The sequence below is a fragment of the Phodopus roborovskii genome, unplaced genomic scaffold (genome assembly GCF_943737965.1).
Source record: "Phodopus roborovskii unplaced genomic scaffold, PHOROB, whole genome shotgun sequence".
Lineage (NCBI taxonomy): Eukaryota > Metazoa > Chordata > Mammalia > Rodentia > Cricetidae > Phodopus > Phodopus roborovskii.
Window position 1 is genome coordinate 5,085,915 of NW_026125295.1, and position 21,250 is coordinate 5,107,164.

Consider the following 21,250-nt stretch of genomic DNA (forward strand, 5'->3'; position numbering starts at 1 on the left):
AGAAAACATAAGAATGAAACATCTGTAATTTCAGACTGCCCAGTGTCTCTGGAGCACTGAGAATTTTTTTTTTTTTTTTTTTTTTTTTTGCCTGTGCACCCTACTAGCATTCAAATGAAAGCTTTGAAGTTCACTGTTTTAAATATAATATGAATATAGTCCTTTTACTTTGAAGAGACAGTTATCAAAGAAGACTAATATATAGCTTGCAAGTAAAATAATAATGGGGGGCACATTTCTTTCCAATCAAAGGAATTTCAGATCTCTTGAACATGAACTGAGGATCACATTTGGAGATACATGTTACAGCTTACTAGATATGAATATGAGCTGTTTGCTTTCCCAGGGAGCACAGAGTCTTCCTTTGATAGAGCCTGCCAATCTAAGCTTCTTGAAGAACCAACCTAAGACCATAGTTGTGCCGAATCTGCTGTGGTTTTCCGTGACACCACACTGCTTCTTCTGTCAGAACTGGCTTACTGTCTTTAGCAAATGCCATCTTCCTGTATGTTGTTATCATCCAAGTGAGCAAAGCAAAGCATCGAAATGTTTCATGTAGTCCTCAAAAGTTACTCAAGTGACTGGGGAGATAATTCAGGGCATAAGGATAAGGTGCTTACACACACACACACACACACACACACACACACACACACACACACAACGGCAGTGAACCTGCACATATGCATATACAATTGCTAAAGATTTGCTATGTGCAAAGTCTCATTCCAGACCCTGGAAATAGGTCTAAAGTACTCCGCCCAAGCGCTTTATGGACTGACCCATTGCTCCAACCTAGAACTAGACAGTGTGTGTGGCTTTACCACAGTCTGAGTGAATGTCTGTCTGCACAGCATGCTGGATAGTTTTATGCAAACTTGACACTAGCTAATGTCATCATAGAGATGGGACCTCAATTGAGAAAATGCCTCTATAAAATAGGCTGCAAGCAGGCTTGTAGGACACTTTCTTAATTAGCAATTGATGCAGGAAGGCCCTACCCATTGTGGGTGGGGCCATCTCTGGGCTTGTGGCTCTGGATTCTATAAGAAGGCAGGATGAGCAAGCCATGAGCAGCAAGCCAGTGAGCAGCTCCCTCCATGGCCTCTGCATCAGCTTTACATCCAGGTTCCTGTCCTGGTTGAATTTCTGTCTCGGCATCCTTCAATGGATTGTGATGTGTGAGCCAAATAAAGCCATTTCTCCCTGTGCTGCTTTGGTCCTGGTGATTCATAATAGCAACAGAAGCTCCAACTAAGGCACAGATCTTCCAAATAATGCAGAGAACCAGTCTTGACACACCAGGGTGATGCCTCTCTAATGCCAGAGCAAACTGATTGGCGCATGCCAGCACTTGAGAATACAGTTTACAGATGACTGTCTACACCTTCCATCAGCCTACTGAGTCAGTGGGTCATCACAGGAAAACACACATCACACCAAGTTCTCAGGGGACTCTGAAGTGGCTAACACTCTAAACACAGCTGCCCAAAGGCAGCTGTATACAACTTGGTACCGTCTCTTGCTTGCTATGTGTTAGCCCCGGAAGAATCAACAACCCTGACCAGTCATCTCTGTTCTGTGGTTCAGAAATAGACTTCCCAAGGAGAAAAGGCTAGTGGGAAAAAGAGGTGCTGTTTTTAAAAGCAGCAACAGAGAAATGGCTCGGGGGTTAAAGGCACCTGTCCTGGAGCCGGACAGCCTGATGAGTTCAATGCTTAGAACACACAAGGTGGAAAAAAAAACAATGCCTGGAAGTTGTTCCTTGACCTCTGCACTCAGCCTTTGGAACATGTCCCCTCTTCTCCACACACAATAAAACACATGCAGTGATTTTTTTTTCCATTTCGAAAAAGAGAGAACTCTGCGGAAATTTCATTTATAGTCCTTATAGTAGAAACAAGAGCCATTATTGTTCCAGAAAACAGAGTAAATGTTACGTTGTGAGTATGCAGGAATCTGGATGGCTCTAGCAACACATGGTAGAGCTAAAAAGCATTGTCATAGTCCATGTCATTGGGTCAGTCATAGAGGGTTCACTCCTCAGAATTTAAAATCTAAAATCCACAGAGAAAAGAGGGCTCATTTCTACATCTACTTCTCAGAGCTGACAAAAGACAGTCATGCTCACATTCTCTGGTCTAACTCTTAGGCATAAAAAGTCAGGATCTTTGCTTCAACTTATGGTGTTCTTTTAAAGGCATTTGCCTTCTAAAAGTAGTAAATCCAACCCTGAGAGAAGAAATGCCTGTTGAGTGTGCATTTATAATCCTGAGATACAGAGGGCTCCTGTCGGCAAAATGAAAAACAAAACCAAACAAGCCGGGGTTCAGTAGAAGAATTCAACTGGTGATTCAAGGACACAGACCCAAGTTAAAGATTGCTGAGCTAGTTTACTTCAGAATGCCATTGAATGATAATCATATAGTTAAAAGTCTACTCATCCATCCACACATCTACCTGTTCACTCATCCATCTGTTCGTCCACCCACTCACCCACCAGCCCATCTCATTCATTCTTCTACTCACTCACTCATCCACCCATTCATCCACCCACCAGCCGCCTATCCACCTATGTATTCACCTACTTACCCCTCCACCCATTATCCACCAGTAAACCCACCCATTCACCCACACATCAATCCATCTACCCACCTACCAATGTATCATCCACCATCCAAGTCCAAAAATCCATCTACCCACCATCCATCCATCCATCCATCCATCCATCTATCCATCCATCCATTCATCCACTCACCAATCCATCTACCCAACCACATATTCATCTACTCATTCACACATCTAATAATAAAAAAGAAATCAAGCCAGAAATTCAGTTGGAAAATGCAGAAATAAGTAAAGGATTAGGTACCACTATGATAAATTTTATTTGAGAATTTTTTTTCCTGAGTATGAACAAGATCATTTAACTTGGGTAGCAGTCTGGAGTTAGAGGTCAGGGAAGAATTCTTTGAAGAAAAATGGCCCAGTCAGTACCTAAGAGCTGAGTAGGCAGAAGGCAGCAGAAAAGCTGTAGACAAGGTGGTCACTGAAGAAGGGTAGCCTCATCCAGGTCACAAGACAGGGAGAACCATGCCCTAGAAGGTGAGTCAGGCCAGGGTGACACTTGGGGATAGTTGCAGAATGAAATCACTCAGGCAATTCTGAAGAACTCTGATGTGCCCAGATTTGAAAGGCGCCCTATGACTTTTCTATGAGAAATACACCAGAGGAAGAAGGCGCTGAATTTACAACAGGGAGAATAATCTATTGACAGTTTCCAGCCTCCCACAATTCCTCCAGAGATCTATCTACATTTTGTTATTTCATGATTCTGTCTGCTGTGATTGCAGTTTTGATCTGATGACTTACATTGTTTGAACACACCCTTTGTAGAAGACCAGGCTTCCTTCCCTTTAGACAAACCCCAAATATACAGCAAGGATTGGCATGAAAGACAAGTGAGTAACCCTGACTGTTCTGTAGCCCCTTCTCAAGTTCATGTGTAGTCCTAACCCATAATATCTCAGAAGTTAAATGCATATAGAGACAGGTAATTAAGTTAAAAGAGGACCCTAATCTACCATGACCAGTGAGTGCCCTTAGTGAACTCAGCTTTGAGTGCTAGAACTCTTTAGCTGAGCTATTCTGGAACTTCATAGGATAGAAATCAAGAAACATCACTTACCACCCACCCACCCACCCATCCAACAATGAACAAAGTAAACAAACATGCAAGCCAGAGGTAGGGCTGGAAGAGGACGCAGACAAGCTGGTCTTGGACTTGCTATGTAGCCAGTGATGACCTTGAATTTCTGATCCTCTTGGCCCCCATCACACTCAGTGGGACTATGAGTGTGAGCCGCCATGTCTGGTTTACCGTGTGCATGTTCCACTGATCAACTCGGGGTGAACCACTAGTCTACACTGCCCCAACTCCTCTTTCCACCCACTCTCAGTCACATGGGACTCAGTTTAATCTTCCAAATTCTTATCACTGAGCAGCTGCTCTCTCTTTGAGACCTCTTTGCCTTTGTGTTCTCAGGAAAGCACGGCAGGCCTGGCTGTCTAACGTTATTCCTGGCCAAGACCCTCTTTTATAAACATTCCCTTAAAGTTAAAACGAAAGCTGTTCTTTCCTTGCTGATGATGAGAGGGGGAGAAATACATATTTATTTCTGTTCTGCCTGAAATATCAAAAACACACAGCCAGTGCGTGTGCCCCCTAAATGCCAACGCCTTGCTGACCTCCCCTTCTACGTACACCCTCTCTGGGACTTCCAGACAAGAGCCACCCTCTGAGTCTCCCCTCTCTTCGCTCTGCTCCTCACTGCCTTCTCTCTCTATTGAAAACCCGCAGGCAAACTAGGAAGAAGTCTTGCTCACTGCATGGCACTTACTTCTTGTTCTTTGCTTTTCTGAAATGTACCTCATGTAGCCCAGATTGGTCTTGGACTTGCCATGTAGCCAACGATGACCTTGAAATTTTGATCCTCCTGCCTCCATCTCCCCAGCCCTGGAACTGCAAGTGTTCGCCACCATGTCTGGTTTACACAGGGCTTTACACCCAGCTTCCTCCATGCTAGGCAAGCAGTCTTCCAAATGAGCTACATCCCCCAGCTCCACTATGCAGAATCTCCTGAAACTGGTACCCTCAGATTTAGTTGCTTTGCAAGTGTAGACAGGATTGAATATTAAATGTGAGTATTGTTATGATCAGAGACCCATGCAGACAGTCTGTGTGCATGTATTAGCAAGCACAATGTATTTACAATTTCATGGTTTCTTCTGTGGCTTGAAGTAAAGCTCCAGAAAGATGAAATATTTGATAAGCTAGCTGTAGTTTATTTTATCTTGCATTCTCTACTGCTTTAGGCCCTAGATATTTCTGAGGAGTGGGATTGAGTAGAAGATACGAGGAAAAACAGATCCCACATGGGTCCCTTACAGAAAAAAGAATTACCTGGCAAAGCCAACGCCCCTGCTGACTCCGTTAGCATCTCTCAGGATTCTGGTGGATATCACATGTCCAAAGGGCTTGAGCATGTTCTCCAGCTCCTGCTCATCCATAGAGATGGGGAGATTTGAGATGTATAGATTTGTGGGGTCTTGTTCTTGTTGCTAAGGGAAGAAAAAGAAATAAATGCCATGAGGTCTATTGAGAAGCACTGCACTAAAACTGCAAACCAGGGTCTATCCTTCCACATTCTCAAAGGGCACTGCTCTCGGGCTGCCCCAAAATGCAGGGTCACTGCCCTAGTTTGGGTGATTGTTGCTGTGAAGAAACACAATGACCACAGAAACTTGCAGAGGAAAAAGTTTATTTCAGTTCACATTTCGTCTTAACACAGTGTCTTTCCCCATCAATCACCAATTAAGAAAATGCCCTACATGCTTGCTTGCAGTACAATATCTAATGGAGGCATTTCCTCAGTTGAGGCTCCCTCTTCTATGTGATCGTTGCTTGTGTCAAACTGTCATTAAGGTTAAGATCAGCCTTTGCAGTAGCTTAGAACTCATGACCTGAGATGATGCGTGTGTGTTACTGCATCCGGCCATCAATTCTTTTCACTCAATTCCCTTTCTTGCAGAAAATTTCTCATGAAAAGAATACCACAAATGAAAGTCTGTCCATTTGCCCACCCTTCCTTGTAAAATACATATAAGTTCGTATTGTAGGTAAGCACAGATTAACACAGATAAAAACCATGCCGTATTTGTGAGGCATCCACCAGTGACGCCTTAAACCTCAGATGGCAATGAACCCTATAGTTTCATCCACGCCATCTTTGTTAAGTGCTCGCTGTGTACTTTGTATGACTTCTGTAGAAGGCTGACGGCAAAACTCCTGTAATTTGCCTCCCCTCACTACTTCATGGATAGAAGTCTCAATGTCATTATAGATCTTGGCCATCCCATTAATACAAATCTTTTTCACAAGTCGTGAACATTCACCTCCTCACCTGAAAGAAACACCTAGCTTCTCTTGGCATGTTCATATAGCCATCATCATTACATTTGCTCTCTGAGGTCACTGCTCAGAGAAATAATGGTTCCTGAACAGGAACTCCCTGGGTATAACAGTAGGTCTGTGATAACTGAGATTGCTCTTCGTTGAAGAATATTATTTTAACTAGGCAAAGATGTGTTACGCTTGTTTATGGTGAGGAATATTACCTTAACTGTGTAGTTATTTATATGTGTATATATTTATGTTTATGCTGCATTTGTTTAACTATGTAAAGATGTGCTGCATTTGATTCACCTTGCCTTCCTAAGGCAGCTGATTGGTCTAATAAAGAGCTGAATGGCCAATACCTAGGCAAGAGAAAGGGTAGGTTGGGCCAGCAGGCAGAGAGAATAAATTTGAGAATGAGGCAGACACCCTGGGCCAGCAGCCAGGCAGCTGCCAGACAGCCAGTCGAGACAAGTAGTGAACGTAAGATACACAGAAAGAAAAGTAAAAAGCCCAAGGCAAAGGGTAGATGAAGAGACACGGGTTAATTTAAGTTAAAAGAGCTAGCTGGAAAAGAGCTAAGGTAAGGCCGAGCATTCAAAACTACTAAGCCTCTGTGTCATGATTTGGAAGCTGGTTAGAAGAAAAATCCTGGCATAGCCCCTGAGTGTTTGACATGTGGGTAGTATACACAACATGGGCACACTGGACAACAGACCAAATTACAGCCACAGTAGGTCGGTGAAAGGGATTACTGTGCATTCAGGATAGTGTCAATACACAGTTTCCATAGTGAACTTAACTTGTGGAGTCTCCACTTACTAGTTTCGGTCGTGGTTTACCGTGGGGAATTGCAGCACTGGGAGGACACTTCTGCCACCTGCCGCTCTTTCTGCCGTCTCCACTCCAGATGCCGCGCTCCACACCGGCTACGTTAGTCAGCTCATCCTAGTCCTAGGCCCTTGCCGTGTCCTTTCCCACTCATTGCAGATGGCACACACAATCCCTAACTTGTCTATATGACACAACTCATAAGTGTGAAAGGCAGGGCATATACCTCAGATGTCCATCTAGGCAACAAATGTTATTGTTATTTGATGCTGCTACCCACCAGACCAGTGGGCACCACGCCGTGGACCCAGGGCTTCAGTATCAACATTACCTGAAGCCCGGTATGCAGTGTCCACCTATAATCTCAGCACTCAGAAAGGAGGTGGAGGCATGAGAGTTAGCGGTTCAAGGCTTGCCTTAGCTACATAGTGATTCTGAAGGCTATCTGGATATCATGAGAATCTCTCTCAGAAGAAATAAATAAAAATTTGAATATGTGACTTCAAACTGGTTAGAAATACCCATCCTCAGGACCTCCTTGAGTTGCTGAATTGTGAACTCCAAATGCAGGATTATTTTAACAAGCCCTCCAAATGATTCTGATAATTGCATCAATTTGAGACTTGCCATCTCAGGCTAAGCAGGAAAACTGATATGCAAATGAGCTCATTATATCTAACATTGCATTCAGTGGTGACAACGCTTACCAAACTTTGCTTAATAGCAAAGAAAACCACAACTGCTGGCATTATCTATACGTGTGAATATTCTATAAATCATATATTAATTAATGAAGGAAAATGTAGTTACATGTATTTTGTAACAGTAATACTGGCAGAAACAAAACAGGATCAGAATGTCATGACATATCACTAATATTAAAATAAGTTAGACATTTAATTGAACCATTATAATTTAGTCAAAACAAAACTTTAGCTTAAAGAATAAACAAAAGATTAATCTGGCAAAAGAAATCCAAAAATCTTCTGGAATAAGCAAATGTAAGTATTTTGGGGTTTGTTTGTTTTAGTTTTTGTTTTGGGGTTTTTTTGGTTCTTTTTTGTTTGTTTGTTTGTTTCTTTCTTTCTTTTTTATGAGAAGCTATAACAATGCAGTTCCAAATAGTATTTTTGGTCAAGAAATAATTTTGATACAATATTAAAGTGTATTATTCTTAACAAGTTAATGCAAATAGTCCAAAATATTTTTATTAATTTTTGAGATGAATGAGACTTTGTCATGGAGAGATGGCTCAGTGGCTAAGAGTACTTGTTGCTCTTCTAGAGGACCCAATATGAGTTGTTAGCATCCACACAGTAGCTCACAACTATCTGTAATTCCAGTTTTGCGGATCTAATTCCCTTTTCTGGGCTTGCACATGTGTGGTGCACAAACACACACACACACACACACACACACACACACACACACCCAGGCAAAACACTCATACACATAAAATATAAAAATAAATAAAGCCTCTAAAGAAAATCTATCACCTGGCATGCTATTTAAATGCAACTGACTTTTTAAACACTTTCACTACCAGGGAAACTCTAAGAATAAAGGGATGCATCTGAAAAAGGCCACAGTTTTAGCATTTGGGAATGGTGCTAATATGTGAAATGTACGTATTCTGTTTCCTTTCCTTCTCTTTCTGACACACACACATACACACACACACCCTTGGTGACATATACTATCACCAACAAACCTTAAATGCCATGATCATAATAAGAAAATGAGATACTGTTTTTCCATTAACCAGCCGAAGGTCTCTCTCTCTCTGTGATGCGCTGCTTCATACACATAATAATGAGCCTTATGCATATAAACCTTCAACTTTTACTGTATTTTACTATCCATCACTTAATTTTAATCTCCCCATCATAACGTAAAGGTATTTTTGCAAATATCACCGTTCGTTTTGGATAATGAGGAAACAGATCCATGAAAGATTTATCACCCTGCCCAAGGACAAGCTGATAATTAGTGACAGACTTAGAATTAGACTTATAACCAGTTCAGTGTATTTTCAGCCACTCAGTGTTCCCTAAGTTTCAATCATTTGCATATCAATTTTTAAGATTTTCTTTTTTCCCTGCCAAGTACTGTTTATTTAAAAGGTTTCTCTAAAACCATCATGCCTTTAGGATTTAAACTCATTTTAAAATCACAACTTTATGCTATGGCTGTAACAGAACAGCCAGCATCTGGTCTCCTGCCATAAATAGAATGTTACAATAGCAAGCAGATTAAGGGATTAACAGTATTTGTTTGTGGATGCCTTTGACATTTCTAGTTGACTCTCATGCAAAGGGGATCCTTAATGAAGAGAGGTGAAAGGCGCATTAGAGTCCTTGCTTTAAACTGGGAAGAATCAGCTCCAACAAAGAACTAAAAGAGAAACAACTTTCTTTCAGTGCACCGGGGGAGGGGTGCATGCAAAGAGGACCTGGAGGCCAGAGGGCAACTTCCGGCATTCACTTAGGAACTCCACCCACCTCCCCTGAGATGGAGTCTTTGGTTAGGAGTTGCAGTCAAGCTGAAGAAGGTACACCACTAGGGGCAGGCTTTGAAAGAGTTACACCGTCCCCAGTTAACATTTTCTATGCCTTGGGATTGTTGTCTCTCAGCTGTTGTTCTAGGCCATGCCTGCCTGCCTGCTGCCATGCACTCTACCTTGATGGTCATGGACAATCACACTCTAAAACCGTAAGCCCCAACTTAATGCTTTCTTTTATAAGTTGTCTTGGTAATGGCGTATTATCAGGGCAATAGAAACATAACTATGACCCATGGATTCTGTGGATCAAACTCAGACTATCACACTTGCATGGCAAGCACTTCAGCAACAGAGCTATCTCCCCCTCCCTAGGATCAACACGGGTTTCTGTAAGACATACATGGAGGATTACATAGTCAAAACTTGGGAGCCTCTGCATTCAGTCAGACCTTACCCGTGGCAGACTCATGATGTGGTTGGAGCTGTCCTAGTCCCCTGTGCTCATTGGCCTTTGGTGAAGTTGACTAACCCAAGACACCTACATCATTGTCCCACATATTGTCATTTTCTGTAGACTAGTTAATCCCAATTCAAATCCATGACCAGACTCCCTATGAGTTGAGTATGCCACAGCCACTCAGCAATGCACTGTGAATGCCCAGAACACAGTCCGCAAGGGATTGCCTACTAAGCTATTTTCTGAATCTAAATGCAAACAGCAAGGCCAGTTCCTTAATTGGTATTCATGGAGACAACATAGCATTTGATGGGGTCATTCCTTAATTTGTATTCACAGAGAGAATACGGCTCTGGGCAGTGATATTCATTAAATAATTCCATCCCTTGAAATTCAGTGCTAGTCTGGAATGTATTGGCTGACAATAGAATTTAAGTTCTTTGTGGAATGAACTTTAAAATACTACACACTCTGTATTTCTACTTACAGGGTTATTTACACATCAGACTTATCTTAAATAGGTAGTCATTTGGGAAAGGTTGATTGGTGTTTTAAAGCAAATGGGTACTTTTAATTGTTGAGATGAATTTCATCTGTGACAGTCACAATCTAAAAGAACATGAATTTTTCTTCAATTGTTTCCCTGGTTTATTTCTGTCTTTATTTTGAGACAGGGCCTTACACTCCCAGGCTAGTCTGGAGCTCACTATGTAGCTAAGGATGATCTTCAACCCTGGCCCTGTTCCCTGCGGTCCTGAGTACCAAAATCAACGCCTGTATCTGCATGTTGGCCCCTTTGCAGGGCTAGGGGTTGAAGCGAAGACCTCATACATGCTTGGCAATCAGTCTACCAAGCGATGACTTCCTCAGCCATTGGCTTAATTCTTTAAGAAGAGTTAGCTTCAGATGGACACAAGTGAGAACAAATTCTTCTGATTTAGTCATTTCACCCACAGAAAATGAAGACTAGGGACTGATGCTAAATGTCTCAGGGTCACTCAATGGATTGGAGACATGCTAGAAACAAACCAGATAAAGTCCCTTTACACTTGGTCCAATGGCATTACCAACTTAAAATGTTGAGTTTACTTTAAAATTCAATGGCTAGAAAATGACTCATCCCGCTCTATTGAGTGTTAGCAATACATCAGTTAGTATACTGGAAATGTTAGATCCATGCTTGCTTGAATTACAGAGTCTAAGACTTGGCTAGCATACCTTCTCCCCTCCACACAGTCAGTGCATGAACACTGCATAACAGCAGAATAGTTAACTTGGTAAAAATATATAGCTGCCTTCCATTTAGTTGGCTGTGCCACCATCAGTGAGCTGTCTCTACATCTTTTAACCTCAACAGGGACTTGTTGACACATCACATAGTTGTATTAATCTTGTTTGTAAAGAATTTAGAAAAGTAGATTCTCTGTTGTTAATGGGAATAGAAATGTGTCATTTTACCCAAGCATACATTTTCCCCCTGAAACGAGTCTCTCTCTTTCTTCCCCTCAAGGTTTCCATGTGTATAAATGGCCAGAACGGGCCTAATTAATTTCAACTTTGCTTTCGTTGTAGCTAGTGCTGTGTCAGAACAAGGTAGCCTTTAAATAAGTAAAGGGATGCTCTTGCAGTAAGGAGACATATCCTGCTGCTAGGGAGGTAGGTGGGCGCTAGCAGGATTGGAGGCCACCGTGGATGGACCGTTCTCTCATAATAGGACCTCGTAAAGCTGGAGACAGAAGCTTCAGGCTTGTACTCAGCGGTCAAGAGAGTGAGATCTGAGTCAGGTCTTGGGTGAGACACAACACTCTGAACTACCCAGAAGGTCATAAGATTATGATATAGCCGGAGGCTTTCTGGTAAAGAACAAAGACATCCTGCTTCCCCAGCCCTCCAGAGCTAATCTAAAGTGGGCCTGTCAATCGCTGGCCAAGCAAACACCCACCAGGAAAGCTGTCCTGTTTTAGAGACCTTAGGAAAGGGCATGCGAGGTTAGGGCAGCGGTCTGCCCTAGAGACTTATCATCCGCCACCGTCCTTTTGGCAGGTACAGTGAAGCGAATGAGCTGTGCATACAGAAGAGGCACCTGCGGGCCTGTGCTCAATGCAACACTACTCAAAATACCAAGCCGAGAATCCACAAAAGTGTTGGGCAACTGGCAAGGATTAAGCCAATGGGATCACCCACCGCTGTGTAAGAGTCGGACCACGAGTGGAAGTTTTCCATTTGAGACAAGTTGCAGATGCTTTATGTCAAGTGAAACAAGCCAGCCACACAAACTCATTCAGACCGGGAATGTGTAACAGTAGGTTCCAAGGAAGCTGAGACCCGAGAGCCAGTGAGACCGTTCAGCTGGTAACCATGCTTGCTGCCCATCCCCACGACCCAGGTTTGATCCCTGGGGCACACATAGTCCAAGCAGGGAAGACAGATGCCTTAGGGATGGTCTCTGCCCTCCATAAGAGTGTTTTATCTTAGCTACACACACACACACACACACATTTTTTTTTAAAGAAGTTGAGAGTAAAATGGGGTTACACTAGTCTGAGACGTGCCATGCCATGGGATGGAGGGAAGGGGGAACTGATTTACAGGGTTATATAGGAGCAAGAAGTTCTGCTGGGATTTGGCCCAGGATGGCAACTATAGATAACAAGAATGTATCACACTTTTCAAAAGGCTAGAAGAAAAGATTTTGATGGTCCTCCTCATCAGCGTTAACATTTGCAGAGAAGAATACATTTAACACGATCTTAGTTTGGGCAATGTTTGCGTGGCACATAAGAACTCGGCATATGGATGAGACTCTGCTAAGAACAACTTCCCTAAAGTAAAAAATGTATAGAAATAGTTCTCTACGAAAGTCAGGTCATATAGAGGTTCGAATTATTTCAGTTTTAATGCAAGCAGAGTATTGGCAATGGAGGGGATGGCCTCAGTTCCAGTCAGAGGCTTAATTCCCAAGAATACGGAGTGGGCTTGTAGTGAAATAGATCCCTGACAACCTAACCACTGGTCCCCTGTGGTTTCTGTTTGCATCTTTTGGGCAGTCGTGAGTTCAGATGCATGCATGTGACTGAGCAAGCAAGTTGGAGTCTACATGGGGTGCCAGCGAGCAGCAGATGGTTGGGTCCCTTCAGGGTTTTCCTAGACTCCTGCCACATGTCACAGTGGACTCCGTTCAGAACCATCAGTCTCCTTCACCCCACCTCACCTCCTGTCTGGAGGATGTCTTGTTCTGTGTGAACATGCTGGACTTCCACTGTAAAATACTGCTGTCACTGTAAAATGTCTCTTGATAGTTTCCTTATAACCACCTTATACCACCATGACACAAAGACACATGGATGGTTTTATTCTGATAATTCTGCTGGTCAGACATGAAAGCAGGGAACAAAGATACAGAGAGTAACCCAATACTGTGAACTGGTTCCACATTTTTCTGGTCTCTTCTCTTCACTCCGAAGAGCTCTATACCATCCAGCTGCTGAGTATCCCAAACAGAAAGCAGTCATGTGAGTTGTTAAGGATGACGTGATTCTCTTTCAAACAAGTACAGGATTAAAGTTCAATGCACATGCTTTCATAAGTCACTATGACATTCTGTCATTAATTCAATCAAGAAGGAAGAGAAGGAAGGGGAAGACGAGGAAGAGGAAGAGGGAGAAGCAGAAGCAGAAGACAAAGAAGAAGCAGAAGACGGAGAAGAAGACGAAGAAGAAGAGGAAGAAGAAGAAGAAAGGAGGAGGAGGAGACAAAGAAGGAGAATGAGAAGGAGGAAGAGAAAAGAGAATATGTAAACATTTAGTATTTAGCTGGGGCTAGTGATGCAGACCTTTAACCCCACTCGGGAGGCAGAGGAGGACCACTGTAGTCTGTAGAGCAAGTTCCAGGATAGCCAGGACTATGCCGAGAAATCCTGTCTCAAAAAACAATAAACCAGCAAAACTCTTCTGCCTAGAATATGCTGGCATAAGATTAAAGCTCAACTTTGCATTTAGAATACACTCAGAAATGTGTTTGTGAGGTACAATCCTGTTCAGGGCATGAAATTACCCTTGTTACTCTAGTCTATGTAGACCAAGGCCACAGAGCACAGCATAAATGATCATGTGATCATAAAAGTCTGCAAAATTATGGTAATTTGACAAAATATAAGACCTTTCAGGAAATTTGAGTTTCTGTTATATATACAATGAGTAAAGGGTGGAGAGATATACTCAAAGTATATTATATACATGCACAGAAATGACCTTATATAACCTAGTGTCAGGTTCAATGACTATACATCAGTAAAAGACATGAACAAGTATCTATGAATGAATAACTTTGTCATATAATTTCATCCCAATTATTTCATGAGAAGGGCACTGAGAATCTTCATTGCCATGTGGGATTAATTCTAACATCATTTTACATAAATTATTTGTTTTTAGTGTTACAATCTTTTCGAGAGTGTTATCTAGCAATGTGCCAAGAACGATACTTAAAGACATTTGAATTCATTATATTTTTATGGCTTCAAAAAACCCAAGAGGTAGAGTGTATTCATATCCCCATTTTACACGAGAGAAAGCCCGTGTTATTAGGAGTACTGCAATAGCCCAGGCTCACACAGCTCTTGAGAAGGTCCAGCCAGAAGTGAATCCAACCAATCCAAGACAGATGCTGTAGACATTTAATAGCCGAGTCACAACTTTTTAAGAGATTAAAATGGGGGATGTGTTGCTGGCTGGCTTCCTCCAGTTTTCCTTAGGCATAAGCTACTTAGGAAGATACTTCACCTTCTCAAAAAGAAACATCTTAAGGATATTGGAGAAATGTGTGAGCAAAGGAGAACTAAGGTTAAGCCTTATGAGTAAGACTAGAACTGTGATATTTTTCCAGTGCTGGGAGAAAAAGAAAATAAAACTAACTTTCTTCTAACCTAAACTTCAGGAAAGTTATACCAACAAAAGCTACCGTGGGCCTGTGGGGAATGGGGAAATGCAACTCTGTAGACAGATGTGCTGCTGTCTTGCTGTTTTACCTGAACCCGCTTATATTCCTAAACTAGCCCTGCCAGCTTCATGGGAAACTGACTCTGTGGGGCAGTGTGCATGCCACACAATAGGGGAAACTGTCAGCTCTAGGCTGGCACTTAAGAGCTAATGCAGCCCGGCATTAACACTCTGTCCATCTGTGAGGAGGACAGTATACTCCAGACTGAGGCAATCCTGTTGTCTACAAGGAGAACCTGCACAGGTTGCAAAGATCTGGCAGCCTGTGACCATTAACACAAGCCGGGAGAAAACGTTCTGAGAGTGTAGTAAGTGGTGTGTGTGTGTGTGTGTGTGTGTGTGTGTGTGTGTGTGTGTGTGTGTTTGCGCGTGTGCATGCTTGTGAGCGAATATGTGTGTGTGAGCATGTATATGTGAATATTTGTACATGGCTCTGCCTCTCACAGTGAAAACTGCTCTATCAACAGGCACTGCACACTGAGGATCCTAGATTCCTCCTGGCTTGCCTCCTTGTCTCAAACTACCGGGAAGAGACCTTGGTTGAGAACAGCAAAGGGAAGGGGAAACTGGATTGCTTCCTTCAAGTGAGGTGAACTACTTGAGCTTATAAAGGAATGTTTTCCAACATCGTGGCTGGTTTGTATCTGGCTCTTGTGTTATTCTAACTTCCTTAAAATGTACCAGTGGGACTCAGGGATGGAACAGATGGCTTCATCGGCAGCACTGCGGTCACTGCAGAAGACACGCACACGCCCCATGTGTCTTCCCAGCTTCAACTTGGAAGGGATTCTATGGTTGAGAAGAGTAACACACTACAGGCAACTGAGGAACTTGAGGTCCCCACACTAATTAGGTTTTGCTTTACTGATTGGGACTTAGGCCACTTCACTAAATGGATCATCTACTTTTCCTTGCTATAGGTATTATGGGCCATCACTCAGTAACTCCCTCATTTTTTAGCACATGCTGGCTCCCGAGCTGTATTCCCAAAGATAAACCCAATTGGTAATGATCCATGCCTTCCACAGATATCTCAGTCCAGTGGGAAGCTTATGACAGAATTTTAATAAGCGGGTGCTATCTTATAACAACTGACACACAACAGCAAAGCCAGGAATGTTAGACATTTGACCTCAGACTTTTGCAGCTCATAATTTGGAATTCTATTTTCCTTGGTGATTAGGCAGCCTGGGACAATGTGTAAGTGATGTCTTGGCTCCACCATGAGCGTGGAAATTGATCCTTGAAATATAAACCCCCTCAGAGACATAAAGGCTTAAGACAGCTGCACACATCAGTTTAGTTGTCTACATAACTGCATGTAGCCTTGACTCCCCCAAAGTCATCTGTCCGACATCACCTCCCAGAAATGGGGTAGCATGGTAACCAACATTAGCCATGGCTACACTTTTAGTTCATTATGACTACTTCTCAGAAAACTTCTGGAGACGCAAGAGTGGAAGAAATGTTTACAACTTCTGAAACGTAATGTGGAAATCAATGCTTGGTGTACTGAAACTTTAGCAGAGAGCCAGGTACACAGGGGAACTCCAGCAACTCATTAATATCCCTATAAGTATAATTACTCAGAAAACTTAGGACCACTATTAACAGAATATAATCCATGTTCATAACAGAACAATTACCACTACTTAGCATTCGACCCATGACATTCTTCCACAACAAAGTTGCTAGACTTTGTATTAAATTTTGCAGAGTTGGGCACATTAAATTGGTGATGAGATCTTTAAAATGTGGCCACTGTATCGGCACAAAAATCTAAAAGTATATTACCGGGTACAAAACATAACACTGCTCCCATCATTTCTGAGCTGAAAAGATTAATGCTTTATTACTGGGCTCATTAATCAAAACTGTGTGGCTTTTTTTTTTTTTTATTTTTTAAAGAGCAATTTCACTATCCGAGTCAATTAGCCCAATGAAGCTATTACACCAAAGAATCTGCTATAATATTCATACTTCCCAGGGACCACTTAGAGTAAAATAAATGCTATTATTCAGAAGATACTGAATTGCTAGGCTTCTTCCATTCATACAGCTGGGGACCTGCAGTAAATGCTGGGACTCATAACACCCTTCCCCCCAATACATTAACTGCTAGGACTCATTAAGATCCTTTCCCCACCCAATCGCTGAGCCATTGGTATGCTTAGCACAGTGTTTCTGGGTTCCAGAAACAGAAACTTCTTCTCTACTTCAGTGCCTCACTGAGGCGGAAAATGGACCCCGTTTGTGAGTGAGAGCATCTTCAGAAGAAACCGACTCCTGAGTGTGGCTGAAAAAGAAGCCGACGAGCTCCATAGAGAATAAGCAAGGCAAATACTTCATATTGGCCTCTACTTCCGCACTCCTAGAGTTGCACTCAGAGCAGCAGCAGAGCATCGATTATCTTAATGTTGGTGATGCTTTTTTTTTTTTTTTTTTTTTTTAACACATAAAATGAAAATCGAAGTAAGGATCTCTGAGTTCCTACTTTCACAAGCACATTATGAAATAAAAGTGGGAGAAGAGAAGCCGCCCTTTCCAGAAGGAAAGACAATAGAAGCGGACAGAGTGTTGGAGTTGCAGAATCACTGTTTGGCATCCTTGGCTCTCAATGGACTTGGGTGACAATTACCATCAGGAAAAAGTTTGAGGATAGCCAAGAAGGCAATGTGGAATAGACCTGTAATTCTAGCGCTTGAGAGTCAGACACAAGAGGATGTGGAGGACATCCTTGACCACGAGACCCTGTCTCTGGGAACAGTTCAGAGAGTGAAAGGTAGGACAGCCAATATGCTTCTCTAACTCCCTAGTGCACCTGGGCATTCATCTGCATACACACATGCAAATCACACACAAGCACACACACACACACACACACACACACACACGAGAAAGAGAGAGAGAGAGAGAGAGAGAGAGAGAGAGAGAAGACAGAAGAGACTGCTCAGCAGTTAAGTGTACTTGTAGTTCAAAGGGACCCAACACCTTCTATAGTCTGGCCCCACAGCTACTGTAAACATGTGATGCACATACATGCTTGTAGGTAAAACACAAATACATCAGATGAACAAATCTAAGACTTTTTAAAAACAGAAGTTTGAGAACAAGAAAAAGAGCGGACTCTGTCAGAACTGTACTACAAGACAATTATTAGTAGTGCTTTTTGGTGTAGAGAGCATCAAGACATCTTGTTGACCAAGTGCTCAGAGTACAGTAATATGTGAGAATGGAGTGTCCCTGACGACACTTACGGAGGAGACAACACTTGCACTCAGTCCTCCTTCCAGCAAAATCAAACCATAATTTAACCCTCTCTAAACACCAGGCACACCTGGTACGGAGGGTACTCTACATGACAAATGGCCTTAATATTAAAAAGAAACATCCAGAAGAAGGAAGACTGAGGAACCGCGATTTGTGAATGGATACAGAGAAGTATAAATGCAAGTGACGGTCTGGGTCCCAGCCTAGACCCCATGCAATTTTAAGACTTGATTTGTAATTGTCAGCCGACTCTGAGCTACTCTGAGTGTTTGTATGTGGATGTGAGTGCTGTGCCAACGGAGGACGGGAGATGGGGTCAGATCTCTGGGATCTACAGTTACAGGTGGCTGTGAAGTACTCAGAGTGAGTGGCAATTTATCTTCAGTTTTCTATGAGAACAGTATGTGCTCCTAACTTCTAGAATGGCTTTCTGGCCTCCTCTTGCCAATTGAGGGAAACAAGGCAAAAGTCTGGCTGTCTTGATGTAGATGTTTCTACTATATAGATGTCAATTTTTGTTGCATTTATTTTACTGGGATTATGTGAATGATTTCTTTGTAATGAACACATATAATAAAAATACCCATGTCTAAAGTTATATCATATATATATATATATGTATACACATATGCACATATACATATACATACATACATATATGTACATATATGTATACACAAATGCTTACTTTCAAACTTCTTGGTATCATAACAATAAGTGTATATCTGTACCAAAAAAAATCAATGAAGCAAATGTAGGAGATGTTAATTGTGTGGAAAATCTGTGAGAAAAGCATTGTGTTATTTTTGTAATGTTTTGTAAAATGTTTGAAATTATTCAAAAATAACAGAGCAGCTGCAAAATGAAAGAAATAAGCTGTTAGCATTGATGCATTGATAAAAAGTCCACAAAACTAGAGCATTCATCATAAGTACTTTATCTTAGAAACAGAAAGGCTGAACATTTTGTGCTTTGCATTTAAGCTGCATTCCCTCCATCACTAAAAATATGGGATTCCGTGTCTGCCTCCCCAGATACGACATGTGTGTGTGTCATATGTGACATACCTTGCTAGTGCCCCTTGGTCACCTCATTTGCATATTATTAGTTCTTGGGTTTCTCTGAAGAGAGTGGGTAACACATCTGCTTAGATGTCTGGATAGAATTATAAATATGAGGACTCAAACTAGAATCCAGTTATCAGTGAGAATTAGTGCACAAGCCAGGAGCTGGATAAAAGTATTTTGAATACAGATACAATTACTTTCTACCATGAGAGCACTCATCCAGCTGTGTAAGATCTGCTCCCTGTGATGCAGCCATTCCGTATACCACCTGCATCATTTCCTCATCCACAGCCAAGGCTACTTCACACACACATATAGTGAGGCAGTACTGTTGTATCTGACTGACATAGACTCCCGCGGAACATCTGGCAATACCTGGAGACCTTTTCACTTGCCCAAACAGTAGTTAAGGGGCTGTGACTTGCATTCTGCATGCATAGGATGATCTACAACAAATAATTATCTGCAAAAGAAATTATCCGTGATTCCAGGTTGAGGCTCCCTAGTGTGGATTACCTTTATGAAAAACGTAAAACAAAAACACACAAAACAGCATTGTGTTCTGTGTGTTTCTATGTCTGTGCATGTAGATACACACACACACACACACACACACATACACACACACATACATACACACATAATATTTATAATATTACTATAACCATGCTCATATCATATATAAGTATACAGTAACCCCCATTTAGATTCATGTATTGTCATACTGTAGTACATGTAAATGTATCACGAAGAATAAATATTTTTATTTGTAGCTTTAGAGCAATTATTAAGCAAGATACACTTCCATGTTACATAAGAGGAAACTTGTTCATCCAACAGAATTCGATTAAAACATAAATTTAACATCAGAACAGATATGGTTTAGCAAACCCCAATGGTTCTTTTGTGATACAACCATGCTGCTAAGTACTAGGGCATGGAGTGACTTTGGAACTGTTATGTTTTTGTGCTCTGTGACATTCTGATCCACGCACTGCAGTACACTATGAACCTTCACTTGAAGGTGACTTGAAGGCTTTCATTTGCCTTCCAATGATCATTTACATACTTAGTCTTTTTTGTTTTTTTCTTCTGAATTCTTCCTCATGAGATCTAGACCCTGAGAGAAGGCCATAGACAATTATAGTGGTGAGTACCAAGACACTGACAGCAGCTGGTGACATCTGAAATGAGCTCTCCTCATTTGTAAAAGCTTTATCTTAGGATGAGAAAGCCCCCAAATTTGTAAATTCTAACTAATTTTCTTTAGCTATGATTGGTTGTTGTGTGGGTGTGGAGGCACATTCATGCAATGGCAGCTCCTCAAATTCCTGTGTTGTTTTTATAAAATCACTGCTGTTGTTATTATTGTTACTGTGTGTCTCTGTATGTAGAATGTCTGTGTGGGCCTTTGTGCTACGATACATCTGTGCGGGTCAAAGGACAAGTCTATAGGGGCTCAGTTTGTGGTGATGTATTATTTATGATTTAATAAATGTCTGAAGTACCTGAATGTAAAGCCAGCCACACTAGTTAGCCATGGAAGCTAGGAGAAGGTGGTACACACCTTTAATCCCAGGACTCAGGAGACAGGCAGACAGATCTCTGTTAGTTCAAGGCCACACAAAGCTACACAAAATTTATCCAGGCTAAAAGAGAGACAGCTCACACAAAGGAAACCTCAGCACTTGAGAGCCCACACCTTTAATCCCAGGATTTGAGGGGTATGAAAGGAAGAAGTAAAGAGTCACATGAGAGAGTTAATCTCCAGCCATGCCGAGGACAAGGCAGCCTTTCAGCCTGAGGTAGAGGTAAGAGCTAGTGGCCAGCTGCCTTGCTTCTGTGATCTTCAGCTTGAAGCTTGAGTCCCAGTATCAGTCTCTGGGACTTTTATTATTCCTGGAGCATCAGTCTTCTCCTTTTACACTTACACGAGTTCCAGGGATCAGACTTCAGTCATCAGGCTCATGAGAAAGAAAAAGCAATATACACAACTTTCCATGGTTGATTTTAGACAGTCTACCACACAGTTCTGGGACTCTAAGTTCTGGCTGAGGTCCAGGGCAAGGGCCTTGAACTCCTCATTCTCGGCTTTCCACCTTTGATGTAGCTGGGATTACAAGCCTATGTGCCTCCCTTACCCTAGTTTATGCTCTGGGATGGGACCCA

General features: G+C 42.0%; 1 protein-coding gene across 12 annotated transcripts in view; it reads right to left on the bottom strand.

Moving 5' to 3' along the window:
* Window positions 1-21,250, bottom strand: part of Rbms3 (RNA binding motif single stranded interacting protein 3) — a 1,220,120-nt gene that overhangs the window by 216,387 nt on the left and 982,483 nt on the right. For all 12 annotated transcript variants that reach the window (XM_051202110.1, XM_051202071.1, XM_051202118.1 and 9 more), the window contains one exon: window positions 4,964-5,121. In XM_051202110.1, coding sequence (XP_051058067.1) covers window positions 4,964-5,121 — 158 coding nt within the window. The remainder of the gene's footprint in view (window positions 1-4,963; window positions 5,122-21,250) is intronic.